Below are 24608 nucleotides of genomic sequence, written 5' to 3'. Positions count from 1 at the left end.
TCCTCATTCTATTCATTGTGATCAATTCTAGCATAATTATTGAAATATTTGACAACATCTTATATTTGAAGTTGAAAACTACTTAATTTGAGATGAATTGGCAGATATCTTATTCAACCTTTTCTGTAATTACAGCACCAACTTCAGAGGTGCTTAAAATTGTTGTATCTTAAAATTTCACAAGTTTGGATATTTTATTCTCTGCTATATATTGATTCCAGGCTTTCCAGGTGGCATAGTGGTAAAGAATCCATCTGCCAATGCAGGAAACACAAGAGACATGGGTTTGGTCTCTGGGTAAGAAAGATCTCTTGAAGGAAGTAATGGCAACCCACTCCAGTATTCTTGCTGAGAAAACCCCAAGGACAGAGGAGTCTAGTGGGCTACAGAGCATAGGGTGGCAAAGAGTCAGACACAGCTGAGCACACACACATGTATATCTTAATTCCATACTAAAAGCTACTTTTATATTATGAGTTTTTAAATAGCATTTTAAGTAATTATAGAAAATAATCTGCTTAAAGTTATAGATATTGTATTATAATATTTTCACTTGTCTAGTACACTTAGAAAAGAAATTCACAAATACACAACTGTGAAGAATTAAATATTAGCATATATTAATAATACTAGATTCCTGAACAAACAAAACAAGGGCCAATAATTTTACTCTTAAGAAGTTCTACTAATTCAATTAAAAGTTTTTTTCCCTTCAAATCAATAAGTTTTTACTTAGGAATAATCTTCTCTTATATTAACATTAACTAATAATTATGTTTTTTACTTATTTATCACTGCACAAAGTATATAGACTGCTTCCCATGCATAATAAATAAAACTTTCAGCCAATTACAGTATAGTTAACAATCACAAGTTAAACCCTTAAAATACATAAGCTATAGTAAATTCATTCTAAACAATGTCGTAGATTCAAAAAGATATTTTAAATACCAGATGTCTCTGTTGCAGTTTACAATGATTTCACATGCTAAAATTCGATTTCAAATAAGTTCAAGAACTTGGTATTTATATTTCCCTCAAATATGTACAATCACTTCACTTATGTTTTTCTAGAATCAGAGTTTCAAAATGATTATCTCAAAATTCTTTAATAATAAACAAGATGCAAATCTAATATTAAAAGGACTAAGAAGATAGATACTATAGAGTTTCTAAATTGATTAAGGAATGTTGCATCAATTGATTGGTGTAGGATTTAAAATCCAATGGAATGCACAAACCTACTGAAGATGCAGTTCTTAAAATTGAGTAACTTAATAACCATTTTATTTCATACCTGTACTTCACATATTCATCTACTACTATATCATGGCTGAAAAATTCTTAGCTCCTTCACTAACTGAAATTATTCATGGACATCTGTTTGACTTCATGTAAGAGATGAGCCATTCACTACATTAGTTAAAGGCATAACTAACATTATAAGTCATGAACTTACATATACTAATTTGGAAAAAAACTTTGAGTCTACATTTTAAATAAATATTTCTAAATAATAGAATAATATTAATGAGTAGAAATATTAGGGCCTTAGAGACAAATATATTTCATATTCAAAGAACATTTTACTTAGAGTTTTCTGTATTATGACCTTTGTTCACTGAGACAGCTAGGCAACAGGGTTGTATATGGCATTATTTTAGGGGACATCCAAGTGTGCCTGGAATATTCTATATTATCGCAGAGAAATCTCATAACCTAGAGACAAGCGTTAGTAAAGCACCATCTGCCTGTGCTGACATATGCAGACTTCAGAAGGAGAAAAGTCCAAACCTCCAACTACCTCATTCTTAAATTTGTTCAGACCACAGGCTGAAGTGTCTATTTAAAACAAAACAAAACTGAGACCCAGCTATTAATTGCTCACATTAGGAAGTCTCCAAAACCCAGTCCTTTGGTCTTCATCTTGGGAGACTAGAAACTTCAGAACAGCAGAGCTGAGATATAGGGATGCCAATACTGAGTGGACGCCTGAGTCTCCTTAAAGAATCCCTTGGTGTTACTGAAACAAGATGAGTTCCTAAGCCACTGCAGTATTCTTAGCCTGGGAAATCCCCTGTACAGAGGAGCCTGGTGGGCCTCAGGGCATGGGGTTGCAAAGAGTCAGACACTACTGAGCAACTGAACAACAGCAACCATTCTGATAAGACATTCCTGAGGCTCTCAGGAATCTCAAGGCGATTCAGAGAATGCCTGGATTTCTTCAAAAGATATTCTCTGCAAGATAAGGTAAAACTACCTTCATATGGGTATCAACTGACCATGAGCTGTCATTTAAAGGAAAGGGATGAGACAGAAGGATATCTGTACAACCGATTATCCACGTACCGATACATCAACACTGATGTCACACAGGCCACATCCATGAACAGTCACTATTGCAGACTCACCCCCTTCACTGCTACTGATGAGGGCAGAGGAACAACATATAGGCAGTGTCATGGAGCACAACAAGAATCCATTCCTGCATCAGCAAAGCTGCAAGGGTCAGGACCACACTCTGCCTGCCAAACTCCATCCACCTATCCTCCAGGACTTAGCAGAGGAACAAGTCTCTCTAGAAAGCATTCCTTGATCACTGGCCCCTACTTCCGCAATGGATGCTATTCCTGTGTACGACTCTGTGCTTAACCAAATTAGCACCTGTAATGAAAACTGAGTGATGTATTTGTACTTTCATTTTGAACACTGGAACATACACAGAAACCACAATTATTTTTACATCCCCAGGACTAAGTCCAGTGCCTAGCATTCAGTAAACGTTTGCTGAATGGAAGTTGGATGAAGGCACAGGCACCGCATCTGGCACGTCTGGTGGGAGATGAGATCCCTTAAAAAATACAACAAAACTTAACAGTTCTTTAAAAAAAAAAAAAAAAAGAACAGCATGAAGCGAAAATGCCATGACACAGTCTTCTCAATTTTGGAATTAATGCAGTTATTATAACATCAGAGATCAGTGAACCTGCCATCACTAACTAAATAACACTTTGTAAGCCTATCCTTGGAGACCTATATCATTTATTATAATAATATATTTTACTGCTATAAACACTTAAAACCCAGGAAGCTAGTTTAGAAAAAAATCTTTAAAAAAATCTGTGTATTTTTGGGGGTCCTTTATCTATATGTAAAACTTATTTGAAAAATTCAAATGATTTTTATCATTTTTTCATTTCCTAGTATAATGTTACAAAATATTTGAAAGTTGTCCTAATTATTTAGAATATAATAGATAACATCACTGAAATAAAAACTCTGTTTTATATGTGGATCATTCACTCTGAAATAAAATTTCATTTCTTTCTTTGAAAATATGGTTTTACAAAAGGAATTTCAATTAAAAAACAAGCTACTATGCAGAGATTTCTGATGAAACAAAAATAGACATCTACTTCATTAAAAGATACAAAAGGACTTCCTATATATACAACATCAATAAGGCTTCCATAAAAGTAATAAGACTATAAAAACACTGAAATCTCTGCTAACTTTCCTGTCATTTATGGAAGACATACAAACATTAATTTACTATCTGCCCCTTTAAGTTTAACTTGCTTTTTCTAAAATATCTTTGAAACAATAGTGAGACAGCTTGGAATGAACTCTGAAATAGGTACTCTGGATATATTGTATAGACAAAAGATGTGACCAAGGCAGTAATAATCAGAGAATAAAACAGACAGACCTGAATTTGTATCACAATTGCACAGAGAATAAAGACTGATTAAGCAGGGAGAAGGTAAGTACTGCCTATACAAAGCACAAAATATAGTCTGATAAATATTTTACATGCTGAGTTGATTTCAACTTAATTCTCACATGCAACTCCATGAAAGTCTAATGAAAAGTGAGTGTTAAATGGTTTCTTTCCCCTATGACAAAACCACTCAAAACCTTTAAAATCTCTAAACCACTACACACTTTTACAATACCAGAGAAGAAAAAGAGAAATTATTAATTTTTAAAATTACCCAGCAATTCCATTGCATCATCTTCATTATCAATATCTTCTTCTGTTACAGATTGGGTGGGACTATGGACAGACTCAAAAGAATCTTGAGAAAGCATGGCTGCCAGAAGTTTCTTGTGCTGCTGTTGCTGCTGTTTTAGTCCTTTAGTCTTGAGCTCCACCTTTAAGCTGAAGAAATAGTTCAATGTGAATTTTCAATGATGATGACATTATCAGTTAGCTGTGGTAACTAATTAAAAACTACAAACAAATTTTCACTAGATTATTTTGCTTTGCAAATCTATGCATCAGTTCAGTTCAGTTGCTCAGTCGTGTCCGACTCTTTGCGACCCCATGAATCGCAGCACACCAGGCCTCCCTGTCCATCACCAACTCCCGGAGTTCACTGAGACTCAGGTCCATCGAATCGGTGATGCCATCCACCCATCTCATCCTCTGTCATACCCTTTTCCTCCTGACCCCAATCCCTCCCAGCATCAGAGTCTTTTCCAATGAGTCAACTCTTCGCATGAGGTGGCCAAAGTACTGGAGTTTCAGCTTTAGCATATATTAGCAAAATAATCTAGTGAAAATTTGTTTGTAGATTTTCTAATAAAAACTCTAAATGTATAATGACTATATATATTGTTGTTGTTTAGTCAGTAAGTCATGTCCATTTTTTTGTGACCTCATGGACCACCAGGCTACCCTCTCCATGGAATTTTCCAGGCAAGAATACTGAAGTGGGTTGCCATTTCCTCCTCCAGGGCATCTTCCCAACCCAGGGATCAAACCTGTATTTCTTGTGTCTCCTGCACTGGCAGGCAGATTCTTTACCACTACTGCTGCTGCTACTAAGTCGCTTCAGTCGTGTCGGACTCTGTGCAACCCCAGAGACGGCAGCCCACCAGGCTTCCCTGTCCCTGGGATTCTCCAGGCAAGAACACTGGAGTGGGCTGCCATTTCCTTCTCCAATGCATGAAACTCAAAAGTGAAAGTCAAGTTGCTCAGTCGTGTCCGACTCTTAGCAACCCCATGGACTGCAGCCCACCAGGCTCCTCCGTCCATGGGATTTTCCAAGCAAGAGTGCTTGAATGGGGTGCCATTGCCTTCTCCGCTTTACCACTGAGCCATGTGGGAAAGCCCATTAATATACTTCAGGACTCCACTTTGCTTTGGTCTAACACAAGTTCTAAACAAGGATCACCTGGAAAAGGACAATTGAAAGTGGCCGACCCCTCTACCTCCTCCCACTGGATGGTCTGCCTTTTGATATCTGCTCTCCTCATCCTGGCCCCACTCTTTCAGGGGGTCTGACCTTGCTCCCTTTTATTTCACATTCTGATTATGAACACAGGTTGGTAAGTGTTAGACTTTTCTCGCCCTGCGTGGTCTCTTTTGTAGGAAAACTGGATGATTCCTCTCTTGAGCTATCTGCTAAGCTTGTTTAGTTCACTACTGAAGCTTAGTTGGAAAATCTGTGCCTTTTGTCTTGACTCTTAATCAGAAATTAACAGGTTCTCTTTGCATTAAGGCCCAAGTTGTTGAAGAGACCACAAAAAGTTTCATCCTTAATTGCTGCATTTTGATTTATGCAAAAGAGCTCTTTTTTTTCTTTATATGTCTAAATGTGATATTTTTATAATTTATTTAGCAAGACATTAACTTCTTGCTATGTACCAGGTATTGTGGGCACTGAGCTTCAGAAATAAGACATATGTCCTTGCCATTCTCCTCACTTTAAAGTAAGTACTGCTTTTCCATAACATCTTATGGGAAAATCTGTACAAACTTTCTGGTCAACCCAATACTTGGAGTCTACAGTTTTTGTTTCCATATTGGTCTCGACCAGTACCTAGCACATTACCTTGTGCTAATTAATGCTCAATAAATATTTAACAAATTCACACTTTCTTTTTGAATCTCATATTTTCTAATAAAATATGAATTAATTAAAGTAGATGTAATATGAGTCCTCCAACTTCAGAGATGTGAGAATCCAGGGAAATGGAAAGATAGGTAGTGAAACAAAAGAAAAACGAACGAATAGACTGGAATGTGAATATTGAGGAACAAGCAGCAGATGACAAACTCTCATTCATCAGCTGACAATGACCAAGACCATTTCATGAATGGTGACGCAAGTGTTTTCTTTAGTCTCATTAAAATACATCATTTGGTCATGAAGATGGTGGTGTGCTACCAGAACGAGACACAGATTGACTCCAAAAAGCTGTCTAATAATGAGTCCATCTGAGTCAAAGACAGTCCAAAGACAACTAGCAATGTGTTTCATGAAATGACTATTTGAATCAGGGTAAGTATTTCCTGACTAAATAAATGAATATATTCTTAAATAAATGACAGCAAAATTTTAATATATTAAAATTACCTCATCAACATTCTGAAATATATGATAGTTATATACTTTTTTGGTTTTAAAGAGAAATTTGTGAGTTATAAAGTATAATTTTTGTATGTTTTAGATATTTTTAAGATTTGTTTTTAAATTATTTTGGCAAAATCACTTTTGATTAATCAATATTCTTTATGCTAAAAATCTGCAAGGGAGAATATTAGAGAATAGCAAAGAAATTACTAAGTTTGATATGGTTTCTGCCACATGTATTATGTATTTTCTAACATGCACACAACAGCCAAAATTAGACAATTTTATGATTATTTCTTTATTCTTGACTTCTTTTTTTTTTAAAGTGCCCTCCATCCATTTTCTTCTTTCTTGTTCTGGTTTATTTTCCATCATACCTCTTATCACTACTTGAATTTATGGCATAAATTAATATATTTGCTTGTTTGTTGTTTCTTTCTAGCTGCCAGCAGAGGAGCTCTAAGAGGAGGGGAACATTTCTAGGGTTTGTTAACAGATATATCAGAAGCAATTATGAGCTTTAATGAAAAGGAGCACTGCCTGTGGGAAGTGAATTTAGCTTTCAATATTTAATATATATTTCCAGGTCATAACATTTTCTATTCATTTTATGGCATACTTACATCTGATAACAATGCTCTCAATGAATAAAGTCAATTTACAAGATCTATAATATTTATTGATGTTATTCTTACTTTAATAATGTGGTTCATCTTAGAGGAGCTTCATTAGGCTTTCAAGGCTTGATAAGCCTATTTAAAAATTCAATTATAATTTAGCAAGTAATTTTAGGAAGTCTATTATCAGCTATTGAAAATTCTAATTAAGATGGTTCAAAATATAAGTATATAGGCTTATTAACTCAATTTTTATTTATATTTATATTATCAATGTGTGATTATTTTTAATAACTCTAAATGTGCAATGAATATATATGCTTCCCACTAAACACCTAGACAAGCCACAGCAACCAGTGTCAGATGGTAGCACATGACAATCATAGAAAGCATGCAATGGTTCCCTAACACAGTCGCCTCTCTCTTATGACTCTTTCTTCTGTCTTCTTGTTCAGATGCTTTACTTTCTTAAACTCTCTGGACAATTAACAATTACATTGTCTTGTCTTATTTTATTAGTTTCTCTATATTGCCCTCATAATTGCCTTCATTTTCACCAGCACTTAACCTTTCAGATGACAGCTATGTATACTAAAGTTGTTTACCCTCTTCACACAATGCTGTATTTATAGAACCTAAGGAAAAAGTTCAGGCCAAGTGTATCATTTTTTAAAAGTTCCAGGAAAATATGGTGGGTAAGAGTCTATTCATAAGACTCTCAATGGTTTACTGCACAATTTATTTAATCCTGTCTAATCTAATGATGAAAAGTCCAGCCTATTTTGTCTGTATTTGTTCTGAATGAGAGGGAAAATTAGCGATGTACTAAAGATTGGGTATTGTAATAACAACCATTCAAATAAGACCTGAGCAATTAACAGGAGGGTAATCCATAATAGGAAAAGAGATAAAATGTTAAGATAGACTATGAACAACCCTTCGTATAAATAACTTTTATTTATTAGATGTCTGCTCACAGTCTTCTGTGCCTCCTTTACTCACATAGCAGATGTCTACTGACAATGGCAATGTAGGAGGTCCAGTGGGGGAGAGAAAAACAGAAGTCATCCTTAAAAATTAAGTCTTCTCTTTCAGGAGTCTAGAATGTAATTAGTCTGCTGATTTTTAAGACTGGTTACGTTATAAAACAAGGTTATTACTATTCAAGGGCAAAAGCTAATACTCTAGTAACAGACTTGAGTCACTACGAAATTGCTCCCCAATCTGTTTTTATTCATTCAAGTCAAATTTAGTGCTGTGTGAGCTCCTGGCATAAATTCAGAAATCTTCGTTTTGTATTAGATGACGGAATATAGTTTCTAACCCATAACTTTATTGCTACTCTTTAAATTTAGTTCAGAAAGTACGCCTTCTTTTTTCTCTAATGGGGCATCTGAGCAGGATTTTCACCACTTCCTTCATTTCAAAGGTAATATATGAACTCATTATTTAAAGATAGAGGTAATATAGCAACTCATTATTTAAAGATAGAGCAAAATAAAAGTGAAAACAAGCTTTCAAAACAAATATTTGAGCGAGAGCTCCATGGACTGAGTTTTCTGGGTAGTGGATATTAGTAGGATTGGAAGAGAAAGTCTCCTTTATTGGATATTCAAGAGGAAATAAAAGCTCACTGAAGCTAGGAAGAAAATAGAAGGGCTAACATTTGCAGTAAATAGCTCCTATTTATTATTATGACTAAATGAAAGCACAATGAAAATTGACATTTCTCTATTTTATATTTAAGAACTAAAGATCTAGCAATGAATAAAGATAAAGGTCTAGTGTGTTTCATATGTCTAGTGTTAAAAATAAAATTACCCTCATTGACAGGTGAAATTGATCTGACATTTCACGAAAGAAGGTAAATGGATTTTTAGAAATGGTTTTCTTCTCCTTATACAGTACACTTCAACTATTTAAATAATTTAAAAGTTATTTCTCATGGAAACAGAATCAATTTTCTATATGCCTGAAGCACATTAAATGAGTATTCTGAATTTCCTTCCCTCTAACCAAGTGATAAGTTAAAGGAAAAAAACCCTGAAAGCTATTACATTGTAGAAAATACAATTTTCTCCTTGAGAAAGAATGGTTATTGGTTGCTGCTAAATTTAATGTAGGAAACACAAAGTTACTGTGGCTATGCCATGCACAGGAAAAACTCTTCTGTGGCGCTCAGCTAGCAACACTCACAGAAAGTTTAAGTTACCGTCACATTTCAGTCCATGAGCATTTTTCCTCAATCTTGTGTAAGCCATGCCTTGATAATGCCTTTTCACTCCAACTTCCTCATAGAAGTTTTCATCTACATTTCAAATTTTACTCACTGCAGTTAGTACTACAAGAAATAGTTATACTGAATATACTTTTTCTAAAAAATATTATCTAGACTTTTCAAAATCATCTGACTTCTACTAGTATATAGAGGGGGCTTCTCAGTAGTAAAGAACTGTTTTCCAATGCAGGAGACATAAAGAGATGCAACTTTGATGGCTGGGCCAGAAAGATCCCCCGGAGAAAGAAATGGCAACCCACTCCAGTATTCTTGCCTGGAGAATCCCATGGACAGAGGGCTATAGTCCAGAGCATCTCAGAGTCAGACACATTGAAGCAACTTAGCACACATGAGCGCCTGTACATGGAAATTTAGGGCAAATCTTCTGAAACCATTTTGAGCATCATAGGATTGAGTGAAATAAATCAGGGACTTCCAAATTCACAAATTATAATAGTTTCAAAATCATTTCAAAAGTTAAACTGTAGAGAATGTAAATAATTATATTCAATCATAGTTATCAACTCTAAACTCAAATGGTTCTAAACCAAGGTTTCTCTATACATATTCCATCTAATTCTACCTTGTATAGTCTTTCATACTTGGGTTCAATCCCAGGGTCAGGAAGATCCCCTGGAGAAGGAAATGGCCACCCACTCCAGTATTCTTACCTGGAAAATACCATGGACAGAAGAGCCTGGTGGGCTACAGTCCATGGGGTAGCAAGAGTTGGACACGACTTAGCAACTAAACCACCATAGACTAACATATATTTAATAGTTTTCTTCTTGCTGAATAACTAGATCTCTCTGGTAAATCAGAAGTCTTCCCTCTCCAATCTTAAGCCTCACCCTAATTAATAATAAGCCAGTCTTGTCCAATATTACAGTAGGTCTTGACTGACAGTTTATGTCCTTGTAATTATTTTTCTATTTGGTTTTGGTAGCAAAGAAATGATAAGCTTGCTAGATGTAAAGCAAAAAATCAAAACCAAATCTAAAAGCAAATCTGAGAAAACTCTAATTTTAAAAGATATAAATTAATTTTTATCTTATATGTGATATAATATTCTATATAAAATTGCTAAGAGTTATCTCATCAAAATCATGCATGTGATTTCCCTTTTGTCTGAAATGATGAAAGTGTTTAGGATCTTAGAAGACATCTCATCTCACCTTCCTGCAGGGCTAGAGCTACTGTCTTCATTTTCCCATTGTTCATTTTTACTTCTGGGAATTGGGGGCTGTAGCATTTCAGCGGCCAGTGGGTCAGCATCATTCTCTTCTCGACCAATCCATTCTCCAATCACACGAGGTCTCAGAAGAGAAGAACTAAATGCCATAGTTTCCTGAAGAGAAGAAAAGAATTTCTGTGCCTTAGATAACATATTGCCATGAAAAGGGCGATAGGGAAACATTCTTGTCTAGATTTTAAACTGCTTCCTCAAATCAAAATGTTCCTTTTGTTTCCTTTCTTTCTGAATTGACATAGTTCTTTCCATCTCTACAGATGACTTCCTCTATAGGATTGGTGCCCACTCATGAAGGCTGTTTTGGTAAAGGATCCAGGAATGAAATCTTAAATTTGGATTTCTTAGGCTGTGTTTTGTTCTCAAGATGGAAGAGGGGAGGATTAGCATTTGCAACACAAGGAGGAGTGTATAGGAAGGCCCACATAGTGAAAGAGCTTGGTGTGGATAGAAAATGATACATAATTTCTCAAATGTGGAAGAAATTGAGGTGGAGTCAGAGAACAAAGTCCAGGAGAGATAGGGTTAGGAGGATACATTGCCTCCAACTGCAAAGCATTTTGGACTTCTAGAAATCCAGGGGCTTCCTTGGTGGCTCAGATGGTAAAGAATCTGCCTACAATGCAGGTGGCCCAGGTTCAATCCCTGGGTTGGGAAGATCCCTTGGAAAAGGAAATGGCAACCCACTCCAGTATTCTTGCCTGGAGAATCTCATGAACAGAGGAGCCTGGTGGGCTACAGTTCATAGGGTCGCAGAGTCAGCCACGACTGAGCGACTAACACTTAGAGAAATCCAGTAGAGGTTGAAGCAGAGCAGTATCAATGACAGGCATGCTATGCTAATTTTAAAAAATGCTAACGTGATCTTTTTTCATAAACTAGGATATGATGTGACTCTTAAAATGTTATTTTAAATATTTACATCGTTTAATACTTTAAAATGAATACCAAAGACATGCAACTGCTAGGGATACCTCAGTATGGAAACAAAGTAGATTAAAAAGCAATACCTATTGTAAGATCTAATTTTTGTTTAAAAAATTCATATGGGTATATCTTCATGTGCCAGTTTCAGCCTACCAATAACTAACACTGTTATTGAACCAGCCCTTGTGGTTCTAAGTGCAAGACACTCTTCAGCAATAATCACCAGGCAACTTGAAAAAATAAAGGTTTATAATTTACAGAAGCATCTTTGTGTGGCTTTAGGAAGCATCACTAATAACAAAGCTAGTGGAGGTGATGGAATTCCAGTTGAGCTATTTCAAATCCTAAAAAAATGATGCTGTGAAAGTGCTGCACTCAATATGCCAGCAAATCTGGAAAACCCAGCAGTGGCCACAGGACTGGAAAAGGTCAGTTTTCATTCCAATCCCAAAGAAGGCCAATGCCAAAGAACATTCAAACTACCACACGACTGATTGCATTCATCTCACACGCTAGCAAAGGAATGCTCAAAATTCTCCAAGCCAGGCTTCTACAGTATGTGAACCATGAACTTCCAGATGTTCAAGCTGGATTTAGAAAAGGCAGAAGAACCAGAGATCAAATTGCCAACATCCATTGCATCATAGAAAAAGAAAGAGAGTTCCGGAATAACATCTACTTGTGTTTTATTGACTACGCCAAAGCCTTTGACTGTGTAGAACACAACAAACTGTAGGAAATTCTTCAAGAGATGGAATACCAGATCATCTTACCTGCCTCCTGAGAAATCTGTATGCAGGTCAAGAAACAATAGTTAGAACCAGACATGGAACAATAGATGGTTCCAACTGTGAAAGGAGTACGAACAGGCTGTACATTGTCACACTGCTTATTAAACTTTTATATGCAGAGTACATTATGTGAAATGCTGGGCTGGATGAAGCACAAGCTGGAATCAAGATTGCTGGGAGAAATGTCAACAACCTCAGATATGCAGAGGACACCACCCTTATGGCAGAAAGTGAAGAAGAACTAGAGAGCTTCTTGATGAAAGTGAAAGAGGAGCGTGAAAAAAAAAGTGGCTTAAACTCAACATTCCATGTCACCTGGTCCCATTACTTCATGGCAAATAGATGAGGAAACAATGGAAACAGTGACAGACTTTATTTTTGGCGGCTCCAAAATCCCTGCAGATGGTGACTGCAGCCATGAAATTAAAAGACACTTGCTCCTTGGGAGAAAAGCTATGACGAACCTAGACAGCATATTAAAAAGCAGAGACATTACTTTGCCGACAAATGTCTGTCTAGTCAAAGCTATGGTTTTTCCAGTGGTCATGTATGGATGTGAGAGTTGGACTATAAAGAAAGCTGAGCACCAAAGAATTGATGCTTTTGAACTGCGGTGTTGGAGAAGACTCTTTGAGAATCCCCTAGATTGCAAGGAGATCCAACCAGTCCATCCTAAAGGAAGTCAGTCCTGAATATTCATTGGCAGGATTGATGCTGAAGCAGAAGCTACAATACTTTGGCCAGCTGATGCAAAGAACTGACTCACTGGAAAAGACTCCAGTGCTGGGAAAGACTGAAGGCAGGAGGAGAAGGGGACGACAGAGGATGAGATGGTTGGGTGGCATCACAGACTCGACAGACATGAGTTTGAGCAAGTTCCAAGAGTTTGTGATGGACACGGAAGCCTGGCATGCTGCAGTCCATGGGATCACAAAGAGTAGGACACGACTGAGCGACTGAACTGAACTGATGACTTACAGCATCTTGAATTACACAGTACATCTGGGACCACACAGAGGAAGAGTGAAAGAGACCAAGCATGGGCCTGAGTTTCTGCTTTTACTGGGGTTAAAGGTGGGGGCTATGGGTTTTTATGGGCTCATTCTTCCCTGGCAAATTTAAAAGAGAGAGTAGAAATGTAAAGTGGGAAGAGAAAAACTAAGTGGCCAATTGAAAAAAAAATGAATCATCAGATTATTAAAATCAACTAACACCTCTAAAACAAAGGAGCTACAAGTTGGGGGTGGGACCTGGATCTCTGAAATATGTTTATTAGTGATAGCTACCAATGAAGTAAGCATCCTTGGCAGCTCAGTCAGTAAAGAATCTGCCTGCAATTCAGGAGACCTGGGTTTAATCCCTCGGTTGAGAGGATCCCCTGGAGAAAGAAATGACAACCAACCACAGTATTCTTGCCTGGGAAACTCCATGGACACCACCTTTGAGGTAGATGCCTCAGCAATCAAAGCTTAAAGTCAGGCACTTTCAATAAAAAACGACAATCAAAACCTCTCAGGGTTTCTACTATAAACCATCAATGCATCATTCATAGACTAACTCCTTCATTTATCCATTCTTTTATATTTATTATGATTCACTATGGGCCAGACACTGCTTGATTTACTGGAAAACACAATGGTAACACCAGAATTTAATGGTTTTATCTGAATGGAGGGACTACAGGTAATTCTTAATTCTTCTTTTGGCATTTGCATGTCTTTTCAATATTCTATGATAAATATGTACTTATAATTATATTTTATAAAATACCTTAATCTGAGAAATAGGCTTATAATTTGCAATACTACAAGAGTCTTGAACAATTCCTTAAAATTTAGATTTGATCAACTGAATCTTTACAATTCCCCCAAATATTATACAAATACAATATTAAAATATATACAATGTAGTATGTATTAATATACCAATACACACCAAAAATAACATGTGAAATATGATTTAGACATATTTAGTGAACATTTATCCAAGTGATAATAAGTGACAAAATAGTTAGATATCCTGATATTGAGTCCCCAACCTTCATGAAAATGTAGCAAATAATTTTTAGTGTTTGCATAACATAGCAACTGATCTGATATCCTTCTGTATTTATATTCCCAAAGCTAGGAAATCAAAGCTGTCAGCTGTGAAATCATGCAATCAAATTAATGACTTGCAATTACTGAAAAGGCATATTTATCTGCCACAATTTAATATTATTTGAAGTATAAGAATGAAAATTAACAGTAATACTATTATATGTTAAGCCTATATTTGCAGATTAAGGAAAGACGTTTTAGGAAGAAAAAAAATCCATAAACATATTTACAGCTTCAGAATCAGTTTTGGCCTGTGCAATTTTGAAATGTTAACTTACTCTCTGAATCAAATACCCAGGAAACACAAAAATTATTTGAGGTAGTTAGCAAAGGCATTAGCCTGAAGAAAAAGGACTGAGACTATTCAAGAAATAATAAATAGCCCTTTAGCAACTCCATTTTTTCTACATAAAGTCAGAAAGTTGAAGAAGTTACTCAAAGGAATCCTTTCCAATGCTTTCTTCAGAAGTAGCCAAAAGGTTAAAATAGAAAGAAAGAAAGAAACGTTCAGACGATGAAGCCACAAGATATGGAAAACAATGGATGGGGACTCCCAGGGAATAGAACCAGGGCCCAATTAAGGAACACCTCCCAACACCTTGCACAGAAAGACCTGATAACATCTGTCCAGCAGGATTTGCGAGCTGCTAGAAACAGAGGAAACAGTGTCAGACTTTATTTTTCTGGGCTCCAAAATCACTGCAGATGGTGACTGCAGCCATGAAATTAAAAGATGCTTACTTCTTGGAAGGAAAGTTATGACCAATCTAGATAGCATATTAAAAAGCAGAGACATTACTTTGTCAACAAAGGTCCGTCTAGTCAAGGCTATGGTTTTTCCAGTGGTCATGTATGGATGTGAGAGGTGGTCTGTTGAAGAAAGCTGAGCGCTGAAGAATTGATGCTTTTGAACTGCGGTGTTTGAGAAGACTCTTGAGAGTCCCTTGGACGGCAAGGAGGTCCAACCAGTTCATCCTAAAGGAGATCAGTCCTGGGTGTTCATTGGAAGGACTGATGCTAAAGCTAAAACTCCAATACTTTGGCCACGTCATGCGAAGAGTTGACTCATTGGAAAAGACCCTGATGCTGGGAGGGATTGGGGGCAGGAGGAAAAGGGGACGACAGAGGATGAGATGGCTGGATGGCATCACTGACTCGATGGACATGAGTTTGAGTGAACTCCAGGAGTTGCCGATGGACAGGGAGGCCTGGAATGCTGTGATTCATGGGGTAGCAAAGAGTCGGACACGCTGAGCGACTGAACTGAACTGACGAACCACTCACTTCTATAAACCTCTCATTATTTCTATTTTCTAACAGAAAGTATTCAGTGTGGTTATCCCAAATTAATCTCATCACTTAATCGAAAAGAAGAAACAAAACTATTATCATTCACATATATTTTTTATATAGAAAAATCAAGAGAATTCAGAAACAAGTTACAAATTAATGAGTTTAGCAAGTTTACTGAATTTAAGATAAAACTAGAAAAATAATTTTCATTCCTATATGCCAACAAGTTTTAAAATGTAACTTGTAAAACAGATACCATTTACAATCATAATCAAGAACACAAGGTACTTAGGAATCAATTTAACAAAAATCTGCCTGCTCTTTTTGAATATATTATATGACTTTTTCATAAAACACTACAATATTTAATTAAATGGAAACATGCCTTGTTCATAAGTAGAAAGACTCAAAAATGTAAAGATGTCAATTCTCTCATACTAATCTAAAATACAAAGCAACTCCAAACCCAATAGAGTAACAGATATAAGCAAATGGACCAAAGAGGAAAACTGAATGTCCAGAAACAAGGTACCAGAAGCATGCACATTTATGGACAAATGAACTTTTCAATAAATGGTTACAAGAAATTTATTATGCATATAGGGGAAAATATGTTCCAACTTCTTATAATATTAAAAAAAATTTCAAGTAGATTAAAGATAAAAAACAGAATCCTCAATAGAAAATAAAAAGTAATACTTTTATGATGTTAAGTAGAAAAGATTTCTTAAACAAAACATAAGTTAATGTTAAAAATGTCTGTTAACAGAAGCCACTATTTAAAAAGTGATGACAAGCCTAAAAATTTAAGAAGGTATTTGAGACACACAAGACCAACAAGAGTTGATGTCCAAAAATATATAATAAATTCACACAAATCTAAAGAAAAAATAAGTGGGCAATAAAAATGAGCAAAAGAGAAAAGCAGGCATTCAATCTTACTGGAAATTAAGTATTAGAAGCAATAACTGAATCCATGAGAAAAAACTTTCATTAAAATACTTGACGATAGCCAGTGTTGGCAAGGATCAGGAGCAAAATGTATTATAACAAACTGTTGTTTCTCTCAAAATCTCTTGAGAGAAATTCTGTATTACTAATAAAGTTAAAAATGCATGTGTCACTGTTAGTGGGAATGTAGATTGATACAGCCACTACAGAAAACAGTGTGGAGACTCCTTAAAAAACTAGGAATAAAACCACCATACGACCCAGAAACCCCACTACTAGGCATATACCCTGAGGAAACCAAAAGTGAAAAAGACACAGGTACCTCAAGGTTCACTGCAGCACTATTTACAATAGCTAGGACATAGAAGCAATCTAGATGTCCATAGACAGAGGAATGGATAAAGAAGCTGTGGTACATATATACAAAGGAATATTACTCAGCCATAAAAAGGAATGCATTTGAGTCATTTCTACTGAGGTGGATGAACCTGAAGCCTATTTTACAGAGTGAAGTAAGTCAGAAAGAGAAAGATAAAAATCATATACTAATGCATATATATGCATTAGGACTCTAGAAAGATGGTACTGATGAAATTACTTGCAGGGCAGCAAGGGAGAGAGACATAGAGAACAGACTTATAGACACGGAGCAGGGGCAGGAAGGAGAGGGTGAGATGTATGGAGAGAGTAACAGGGAAACTTACATTACCATATGTAAAATAGATAGCCAATGGGAATTTGCTATATGACTCAGGGAACTCAAACGTGGGCTCTGTGACAATCTAGAGGTATGCAATGGGCAGGGAGATGGAAGGGAGAGTCAAGAGGGAGGGGACATATGTATACCTATGGCTGATTCACGTTGATGTTTGGCAGAAACCAACAAAATTCTGTAAAGCAATTATCCTTTAACAACACATTTTAAAAATGCATGTGTCATACTGCAAGATTAATTGAAGTTCAATTAGTTGTGTTTTTCCCTTTCAGTTCAGATATATTTTTATTCCTTAATTACATCATCTCCTGTCTCTCTCCTGATTCTCAACTGATCATGTTGCTTATCTCAGTGAGAAAATGAGAGCAATCATCAGAGGATTTGTTCATTTTCTTATCACCAAACCCATCAGCTACTAACATTCTTGCCTTCACCTACAAAAGGTGAATTGTCATTTCTTCTCCCAGGTCTGGCATATGTTAATAGAAAGTATTTGATATACATTTGTAGAGTGAATAAAAGAATGAGAAAATTAAGGTAATGTATGATTCAATGTTTCAATAATGCATTACCAACATTGTTAGTCATTCAGATCAGATCTGATCAGATCAGTCACTCAGTCGTGTCCAACTCTTTGCGACCCCATGAATCACAGCACACCAGGCCACCCTGTCCATCACCAACTCCCGGAGTTCACTCAGACTCACGTCCATCGAGTCAGTGATGCCATCCAGCCATCTCATCCTCTGTTGTCCCCTTCTCTTGCCCCCAATCCCTCTCAGCATCAGAGTCTTTTCCAATGAGTCAACTCTTCGCACAAGGTGGCCAAAGTACTGGAGTTTCCACTTTAGCATCATTCCTTCCAAAGAAATCCCAGGGCTGATCTCCTTCAGAATGGACTGGTTGGATCTCCTTGCAGTCCAAGGGACTCGCAAGAGTCTTCTCCAACACCACAGTTCAAAAGCATCAGTTCTTCGACACTCAGCCTTCTTCACAGTCCAACTCTCACATCCATACATGACCATAGGAAAAACCATAGCCTCGACTAGACGAACCTTTGTTGGCAAAGTAATGTCTCTGCTTTTGAATATGCTATCTAGGTTGGTCATAACTTTCCTTCCAAGGAGTAAGCGTCTTTAGGACAATGTAAATCAAAACCACAGTAAAATAATATTGATACTTTACATCAGAAGGATGGCTATAATTTAAGATAAACAACAAGTGTCAGCAAGAATATGGAGAAATTTGAACCTTAATACTTGCTGGCTGGAATGTAACGTGGTGCTGCCACTATGCGAAACAGTTTGATAATTCCTCAACAAGTTAAACACAGAGTGAGTTATGTTTTAGCATTTTCATTCCCTACATATACAAGAGAAATTTTAAAAACATATCCACACAAAACTTGTGCATGAATGTTCCTACAAACATCCTTCTTAATGGCTGACAAGCAGAACAACTCAAAGGTCCATAAATTGATGAATGAATAAACAAAACATGGTGTATCTATTGGGCTTCTCCCATGGCTCAGAAGTAAAGAATCCATCTGTAACAGAGGAAACCCAAGAGATTCAGGTTCAGTCCCTGGGTCAGGAAGATCCCCTTGGGGAGGACATGGCAACCCACTCCAGTGTTCCTGCCTGAAAAATCCCATGGACAGAGGAGCCTGGCAGGCTACAATCCAAAGGGTCTCAAAGACTTGGACAGGACTAGTGACTGAGCACTCATAGTATATTTATACCACAAAATATTTTTCAGCAATAAAAAGAAGTACTGATATATGCCACACAATTAATGAAGCTTGAAAACATTATGCTAAATGACAGAAGACAGTGAAAAAAGATCACATATTTTATGACTGCATTTGTATGAAATTTCTAGTATGGCAAATTTAAAGAGACAGAAGGCAAATTAGTGGTTGTTTTAGGCTAAGGGATTAGGAGGAATGGGGAGTAGAGATGGGATTTCTTGGGATGATGAAAATGTTCTAAATTTAAGTTGTAGTAGTGGTCTGTCTGCCAATGCAGGAGATACAAGAGGCACAGGTTGGATCCCTGGGTCAGCAAGATCCCCTGGAGTATGAAACGGCAACCCACTCCAGTATTCTTTCCTGGAAAATCGCATGGACAGAGGAGCCTGGCGAGCTACAGTCCCTGGGGTTGCAAAAGAGTTGGACATGACTTACCAACTAAACGCCAACAACAAAATGGTTACACAACTCTTTGAATATACCAAAACCCACTAAACTATACATATTAAAGGGGAAGATTTTATGTGAATTTTCTCTTAATAAAGTTGTTCAAATAATGAATTAAACTCACTTTCAGATTTTTCTCTTAAAGTGGAGTACATGGTACATAGTGCAAGGGACAAGCATGGGTTTGGAATCAAACAGATGAAGAACCAGTACTAACTGAGACTTTCAGCAAATCACTTAATCATACTAGCTTCAGTCTCCTTATCGGTAAGCCAAGAAAAGCATAACCACTTGGTCAGACTGATACAAGAACTAGATTTAATAACATATCAAAAACACCGAGCATGCCTGCTAATGCTAACAGGCGCTGAATATTCTCTCCTCCTTTCCTTCACTATCTTCTGCGCCCTCCTACCCATGATCTAAAAGTTTTACTCTATATTATGGAATTTTTCACACTAATACAAAAGGAGAAGGAAGAGTAAAACAAACTCCTTTGTATTCACACACATTTTCCTCAATTATCAACTCACGAGGAAACTCACTTAACCCTTATCTCTACCCACATGCCTTCCACATCAGCCCTTTTTTTGCTCAAATCACTTTGAAGAAAATTCCATTCACCAGACATCACATCATTTGTAAATAGTTCAGTATGTAATCTCTAAAAAGAGTGCTTTTTTGTAAACAAATACCATCATCATACCTAAATACAAAGTGCGAATGTTTTAATATCAAATATCTATTTAGCTATCAAATTTTCCTGATTATCTGTTTGTTTGCACAAATCCAACTCTAAGCAAGACTGACTGATCAACAATCTTTTATGTCTCTTTTAATCTTTCTATTCTCTTCCTCTGTCTCATTTTCTCTCTTGTAATTTCGTCATTTCTGTTACTGTTCAAAAACCCGAGTTCTTTGTCCTTTGAGTTTTCCACAGTCTAGATTTTCCCCTTTGCCTCCCTGTGATGTGGTTTAAAATGTTCCTGTGCCCTTTGTAATTTCTGTAAATTAGTAGTTAGTTCGGGATAAAGTTGTTTTGCTGTGGTTTTTGTTTTTGCCAATACTTCTTCAGAGAGAATGGTTAGTTTTATCTGGAGGCACATAAGACTGTCTTCTTTAATGATTTGGGCAGCATTGATAATTACTGCTTAGATCCATTAATTCAATAGGCATTGCCAAATGGTGACTGTCTAATTTTACAAATCCATAATCACTTATTGGCTGGAATACTTCTGTAGACAGAAACTTCCTGTCATCAAATATTAGGTTACTCTGAAGTACGATTTATTTAAAAAGGAGGATGAAAAATCTAATTATTTTCCTTGACTTCTACCAGTTTTAAAAACAGTAACTTTCGTTCCCGACGCATATGCCTGAGTGCTCAGTTATATCCAACTCTTTGCGACCCTTTGAACTGTAGCCCACCAGGCTCCTCTGTCCATGGGATTCTCCAGGCAAGAACACTGGAATGGGTTGCCATGCCCCCCTCCAGGGGATCTTCCCAACCCAGGGATCAAACCATGTCTCCTGCAGATTTAACCTATTAAAGCCTGCTGGTTTACTTTATTAAACATTAATAATTTTTTTGGATAAACGTATGCATCTTAAAGTATTAGGTATAATTCATTACACTGCAGTTATTATTCTTATTCATGTTCAAATTTTCTCAACTCTTTCCAGTAGAAGACTTCTGAAGCTGGCTCCTGAGTTCTTCTGACACAACCCTAGTGATCTTTCATAGTTCTTGCCTTCTGGCATAAGGCATTTTAGGCTCATTTTGTAAATACCATCTGCTCTTGACCTAGACTCCACCATTATTCCAAGAGATTCTGATTCTTTTTAGTTGAAAATATATTTTAAGACTGGAATCTGCATACTTGGGGTACTTGCTGTTTTGGTGTTGGTAACAGTGGACAGATCTAAGAAATGTCTATGTTTTAAACTTAAATAATTCAGCCTTACAGAAAAGTTGAGAAAAAAGAAAGAATCCCTAGACTCTAGCTATGTTCACTACCTGTAGAGATTGTACTTTTGTGTTTAAAATTAAAAAAAAATATTATGAGTTCACAATGATAGTTTTCATTCAAAGCAGGATATAGGATTTTCACTTAAACGTATTGATCTTATATGTGTATTTTTCCCCTATGCCAAATATTCTGGTTCTTAAGAATATCACCATAATTAATTCTTTGCTATATCACACAAAGCACACACAACAGCCTCTTTATAATAACACCGAAACTGCCGCTAACAACACAGTCGTTAACAACAGGTCAAGGCTGACGTTCCCTCTGTCCCTTGGGTGTATCCCACCAGAGAAAAATCAAATCACTGGTTCACAAAGACTTGGACTAATTCACCTGAGTGTGTTTTGCCATACTGTTTGGGCTCATCTGTTAGAAATCACTGTTTTAAGAGTTAACCGTGTTTCCCAAAAATTATATATAAAATATTTAAATGGTTCCAAAGTCTCATACACACAAAATTCAAAGAAGACAAGATTCTATCCCTAACCTCTACTCTCTATCTGCGCCACTTTCATTTTCTCTTCCTTCCCTTCTCCCATTGGTAACGTTTAAAAAGTAATTGTGTGTGTGTGTGTGTGTGTGTGTGTGTGTGTGTGTGTGTGTTACAATATGGCAGGTTCTGCCATTGTTATTTTGGCTTTAATGTAAGTAAATACATATCCACAGTTCCATTACACTTACTTAGATAAATGGTAGCACACTATAAACACATTTATCCTTGCCTTTTTTTATTCAACAGTATATCCTGGGGATTGTTCTATGTATCTACAGAGATATTCTTTCATTTTTATAGCTGTACGGTACTCTATAGTAGACGTACTATAATTTATCCCTTACTCTTCTTTTAATGAACATTTAGGTATTTTAACTCTTTTTCTATTACAATAGCACAACAATGAATAGCCACGCACACTGGTCTTTCTATAGCTTTGCCAGTGTGTCCTTGGAATAGACTTCTAGAAGTAGGATCATTTGCTCAAACAACAACTGTGCATATACAGTTTTTTAGACACTGAAAACCTGAGCTTGAAGGATAGAAAACAGCTGGAAAAAGGGGAGGGATGACAATCAGCAGAAATGTAGAAATATATAAAATATATGATTTCAAAATACTAGAGCCTAGCTGCCGCACAGTATTACTTTTTCAGCACAGCTCAGATTCTGAGTAGAGGGGAAAAAAAGGAAAATAAAGCAGAAGATACAGATTTGAATGACAAAATAGTCTGTTCATTCTAGTCTTAGGAAGTTGGACTTAACCTGTTAAATAGCAGGGAGTCACTGAAATTTTTTTTAGCAGGATTCCCTAGGTAGGGTTCCCTAAAAGCAGATAATAAGCAAGTGACTTACTGATGGGGGTCTCTTAAGTGAAGCTTGTAACACAGTGAAAGAAGCAGAAGTTGGGAAGAAGCTAAGCAAAGATAAGCATTCAGCTCATCCAGCTAAAGTCTATTCTCAGGCTGATCCCACAGGAAGCTCTGTCATGTAAATGAAAACTCAGAGCCTCATTTTGGTTAGTCATTGGTGACGCCAATCCAAGCATCTCTGGGCAGGATGGCCCCCTATGAGTTGAAACAATTCTCTGGAGGAGGGTGAGTCCACAAACATTCAACTTTCACAGGAGTTGAAGAATGGTCATACTGCCCTACTAAAGGGTAACTGAGAAGGCATCAGCCAAGTGTACTCTATGGCATTTTGAAGGGCGAATTAGAATGGTAGGAGCCTAAAGAATAAGATAAAGATATGAAAGGTATCTTTCATATAGATAAAGAAGGCTGAGCACCGAAGAATTGATTTCAAACTGTGGTGCTAGAGAAGACTCTTGAGAATCCCTTGGACAGCAAGGAGATCAAATCAGTCAACCCTAAAGGAAATCAATCCTGAGTATTCACTGGAAGGACTGATGCTGAAGCTGAAGCTCCAACACTTTGGCCACCTGATGCGAAGAGCTGACTCACTGGAAAAGACCCTGATGCTGGGAAAGACTGAAGGCAGGAGGAGAAGGGGGCGACAGAGGATGAGATGGTTGGATGGCATCACTGACTTGATGGACACGGGTTTGAGCAAACTCCAGGAGACAGTGAAGGACAGGGAAGCCTGGCGTGCTGCAGTCCATGGAGGCACAAAGAGTCAGACACGATTGAGTGACTGAACAACAACATGAAATCTGAACTTGGAGTGGTGGCCAGGTAAGCAAAATAATGGCTTCCCAAAGACGCCCCATGCTATTCCTCAAAACTGGGAGCATCGTGCATTACATGGCAAAAGGGGCTTTGCATGATTAAGGTTAAAACTGAGATAAAGCTGAAATTATTAAGATTAGCTGGATGGCCCCAGACTAATCACAGGATTCCAGAAAAGTGAACAGCTTTTCCTGGATGCAGTTAGAGAGAGATGAGACATTGCTGGTTTTAAAGATGTAGAAAAGGGATCATGCACCAGGACTGTAGCAGCCTTTAGAAGCTGGAAAAGGCAAGGTAACAGATTTTCCCTAGAACTTCAGGAAACAATAAAGCCCTGTTACACCTGATTTTAGCCCAGAAGACTCATGTTTACCCTTAAACTACAGAATTGTAGGATAATAAATTTGTGTTATTTCAATTTGTTACAACAGCAATAGAAAACCAATACAGTGACTAAAAAAAGAGAAGGGAAAGACTTACAAATAAGACCTTTATTTTTTTAAAGGTCTTACAAATAATATTAGCTTCTGTTTTACTTTCCATTTTAAGTAAAATTAATAACTCTTATTACCTTCATCAGAATTCATAAACTAAATTTAAAAGTCATAGAAAAAATAATTTCATGAAATTATAATTGAGTTAGAATATGATAGTAAAAGATCAGTATTTTATAAAAGTTAAGAAAATATACCTTACGTGAACCCCCCAAAATTTTAATGGTAGACTGCAAGGAAGAATATGTATTGATTTCTACTACTATATTGAAGAAATAGGTGCTAGCTCAACACATGGTAAGCCTTTTTTTGACTGCTGTTTTATATCGCCTGAGGTGCACTTTTTCTTATTGAGAAAAATGCAGGACTGTGAGCTTCATGGCCAGCAGAGGGCGCCATGAGGCAGGCGCGCGCTCTCTCTCTCT

General features: G+C 36.8%; 1 protein-coding gene across 4 annotated transcripts in view; it reads right to left on the bottom strand.

The window, feature by feature from the left end:
* The window catches only part of C14H8orf34 (chromosome 14 C8orf34 homolog), a 364577-nt gene that overhangs the window by 233551 nt on the left and 106418 nt on the right, over positions 1-24608 (bottom strand). For all 4 annotated transcript variants that reach the window (XM_070802638.1, XM_070802639.1, XM_019974143.2 and 1 more), the window contains 2 exons: positions 10433-10605; positions 3996-4162 (listed from right to left, as the gene is read on the bottom strand). In XM_070802638.1, coding sequence (XP_070658739.1) covers positions 3996-4162; positions 10433-10605 — 340 coding nt within the window. The remainder of the gene's footprint in view (positions 1-3995; positions 4163-10432; positions 10606-24608) is intronic.

The sequence above is a fragment of the Bos indicus genome, chromosome 14 (genome assembly GCF_029378745.1).
Source record: "Bos indicus isolate NIAB-ARS_2022 breed Sahiwal x Tharparkar chromosome 14, NIAB-ARS_B.indTharparkar_mat_pri_1.0, whole genome shotgun sequence".
Lineage (NCBI taxonomy): Eukaryota > Metazoa > Chordata > Mammalia > Artiodactyla > Bovidae > Bos > Bos indicus.
Note: the sequence above shows the minus strand (reverse complement) of the source record. Positions and strands in the feature narration are given on the sequence as shown.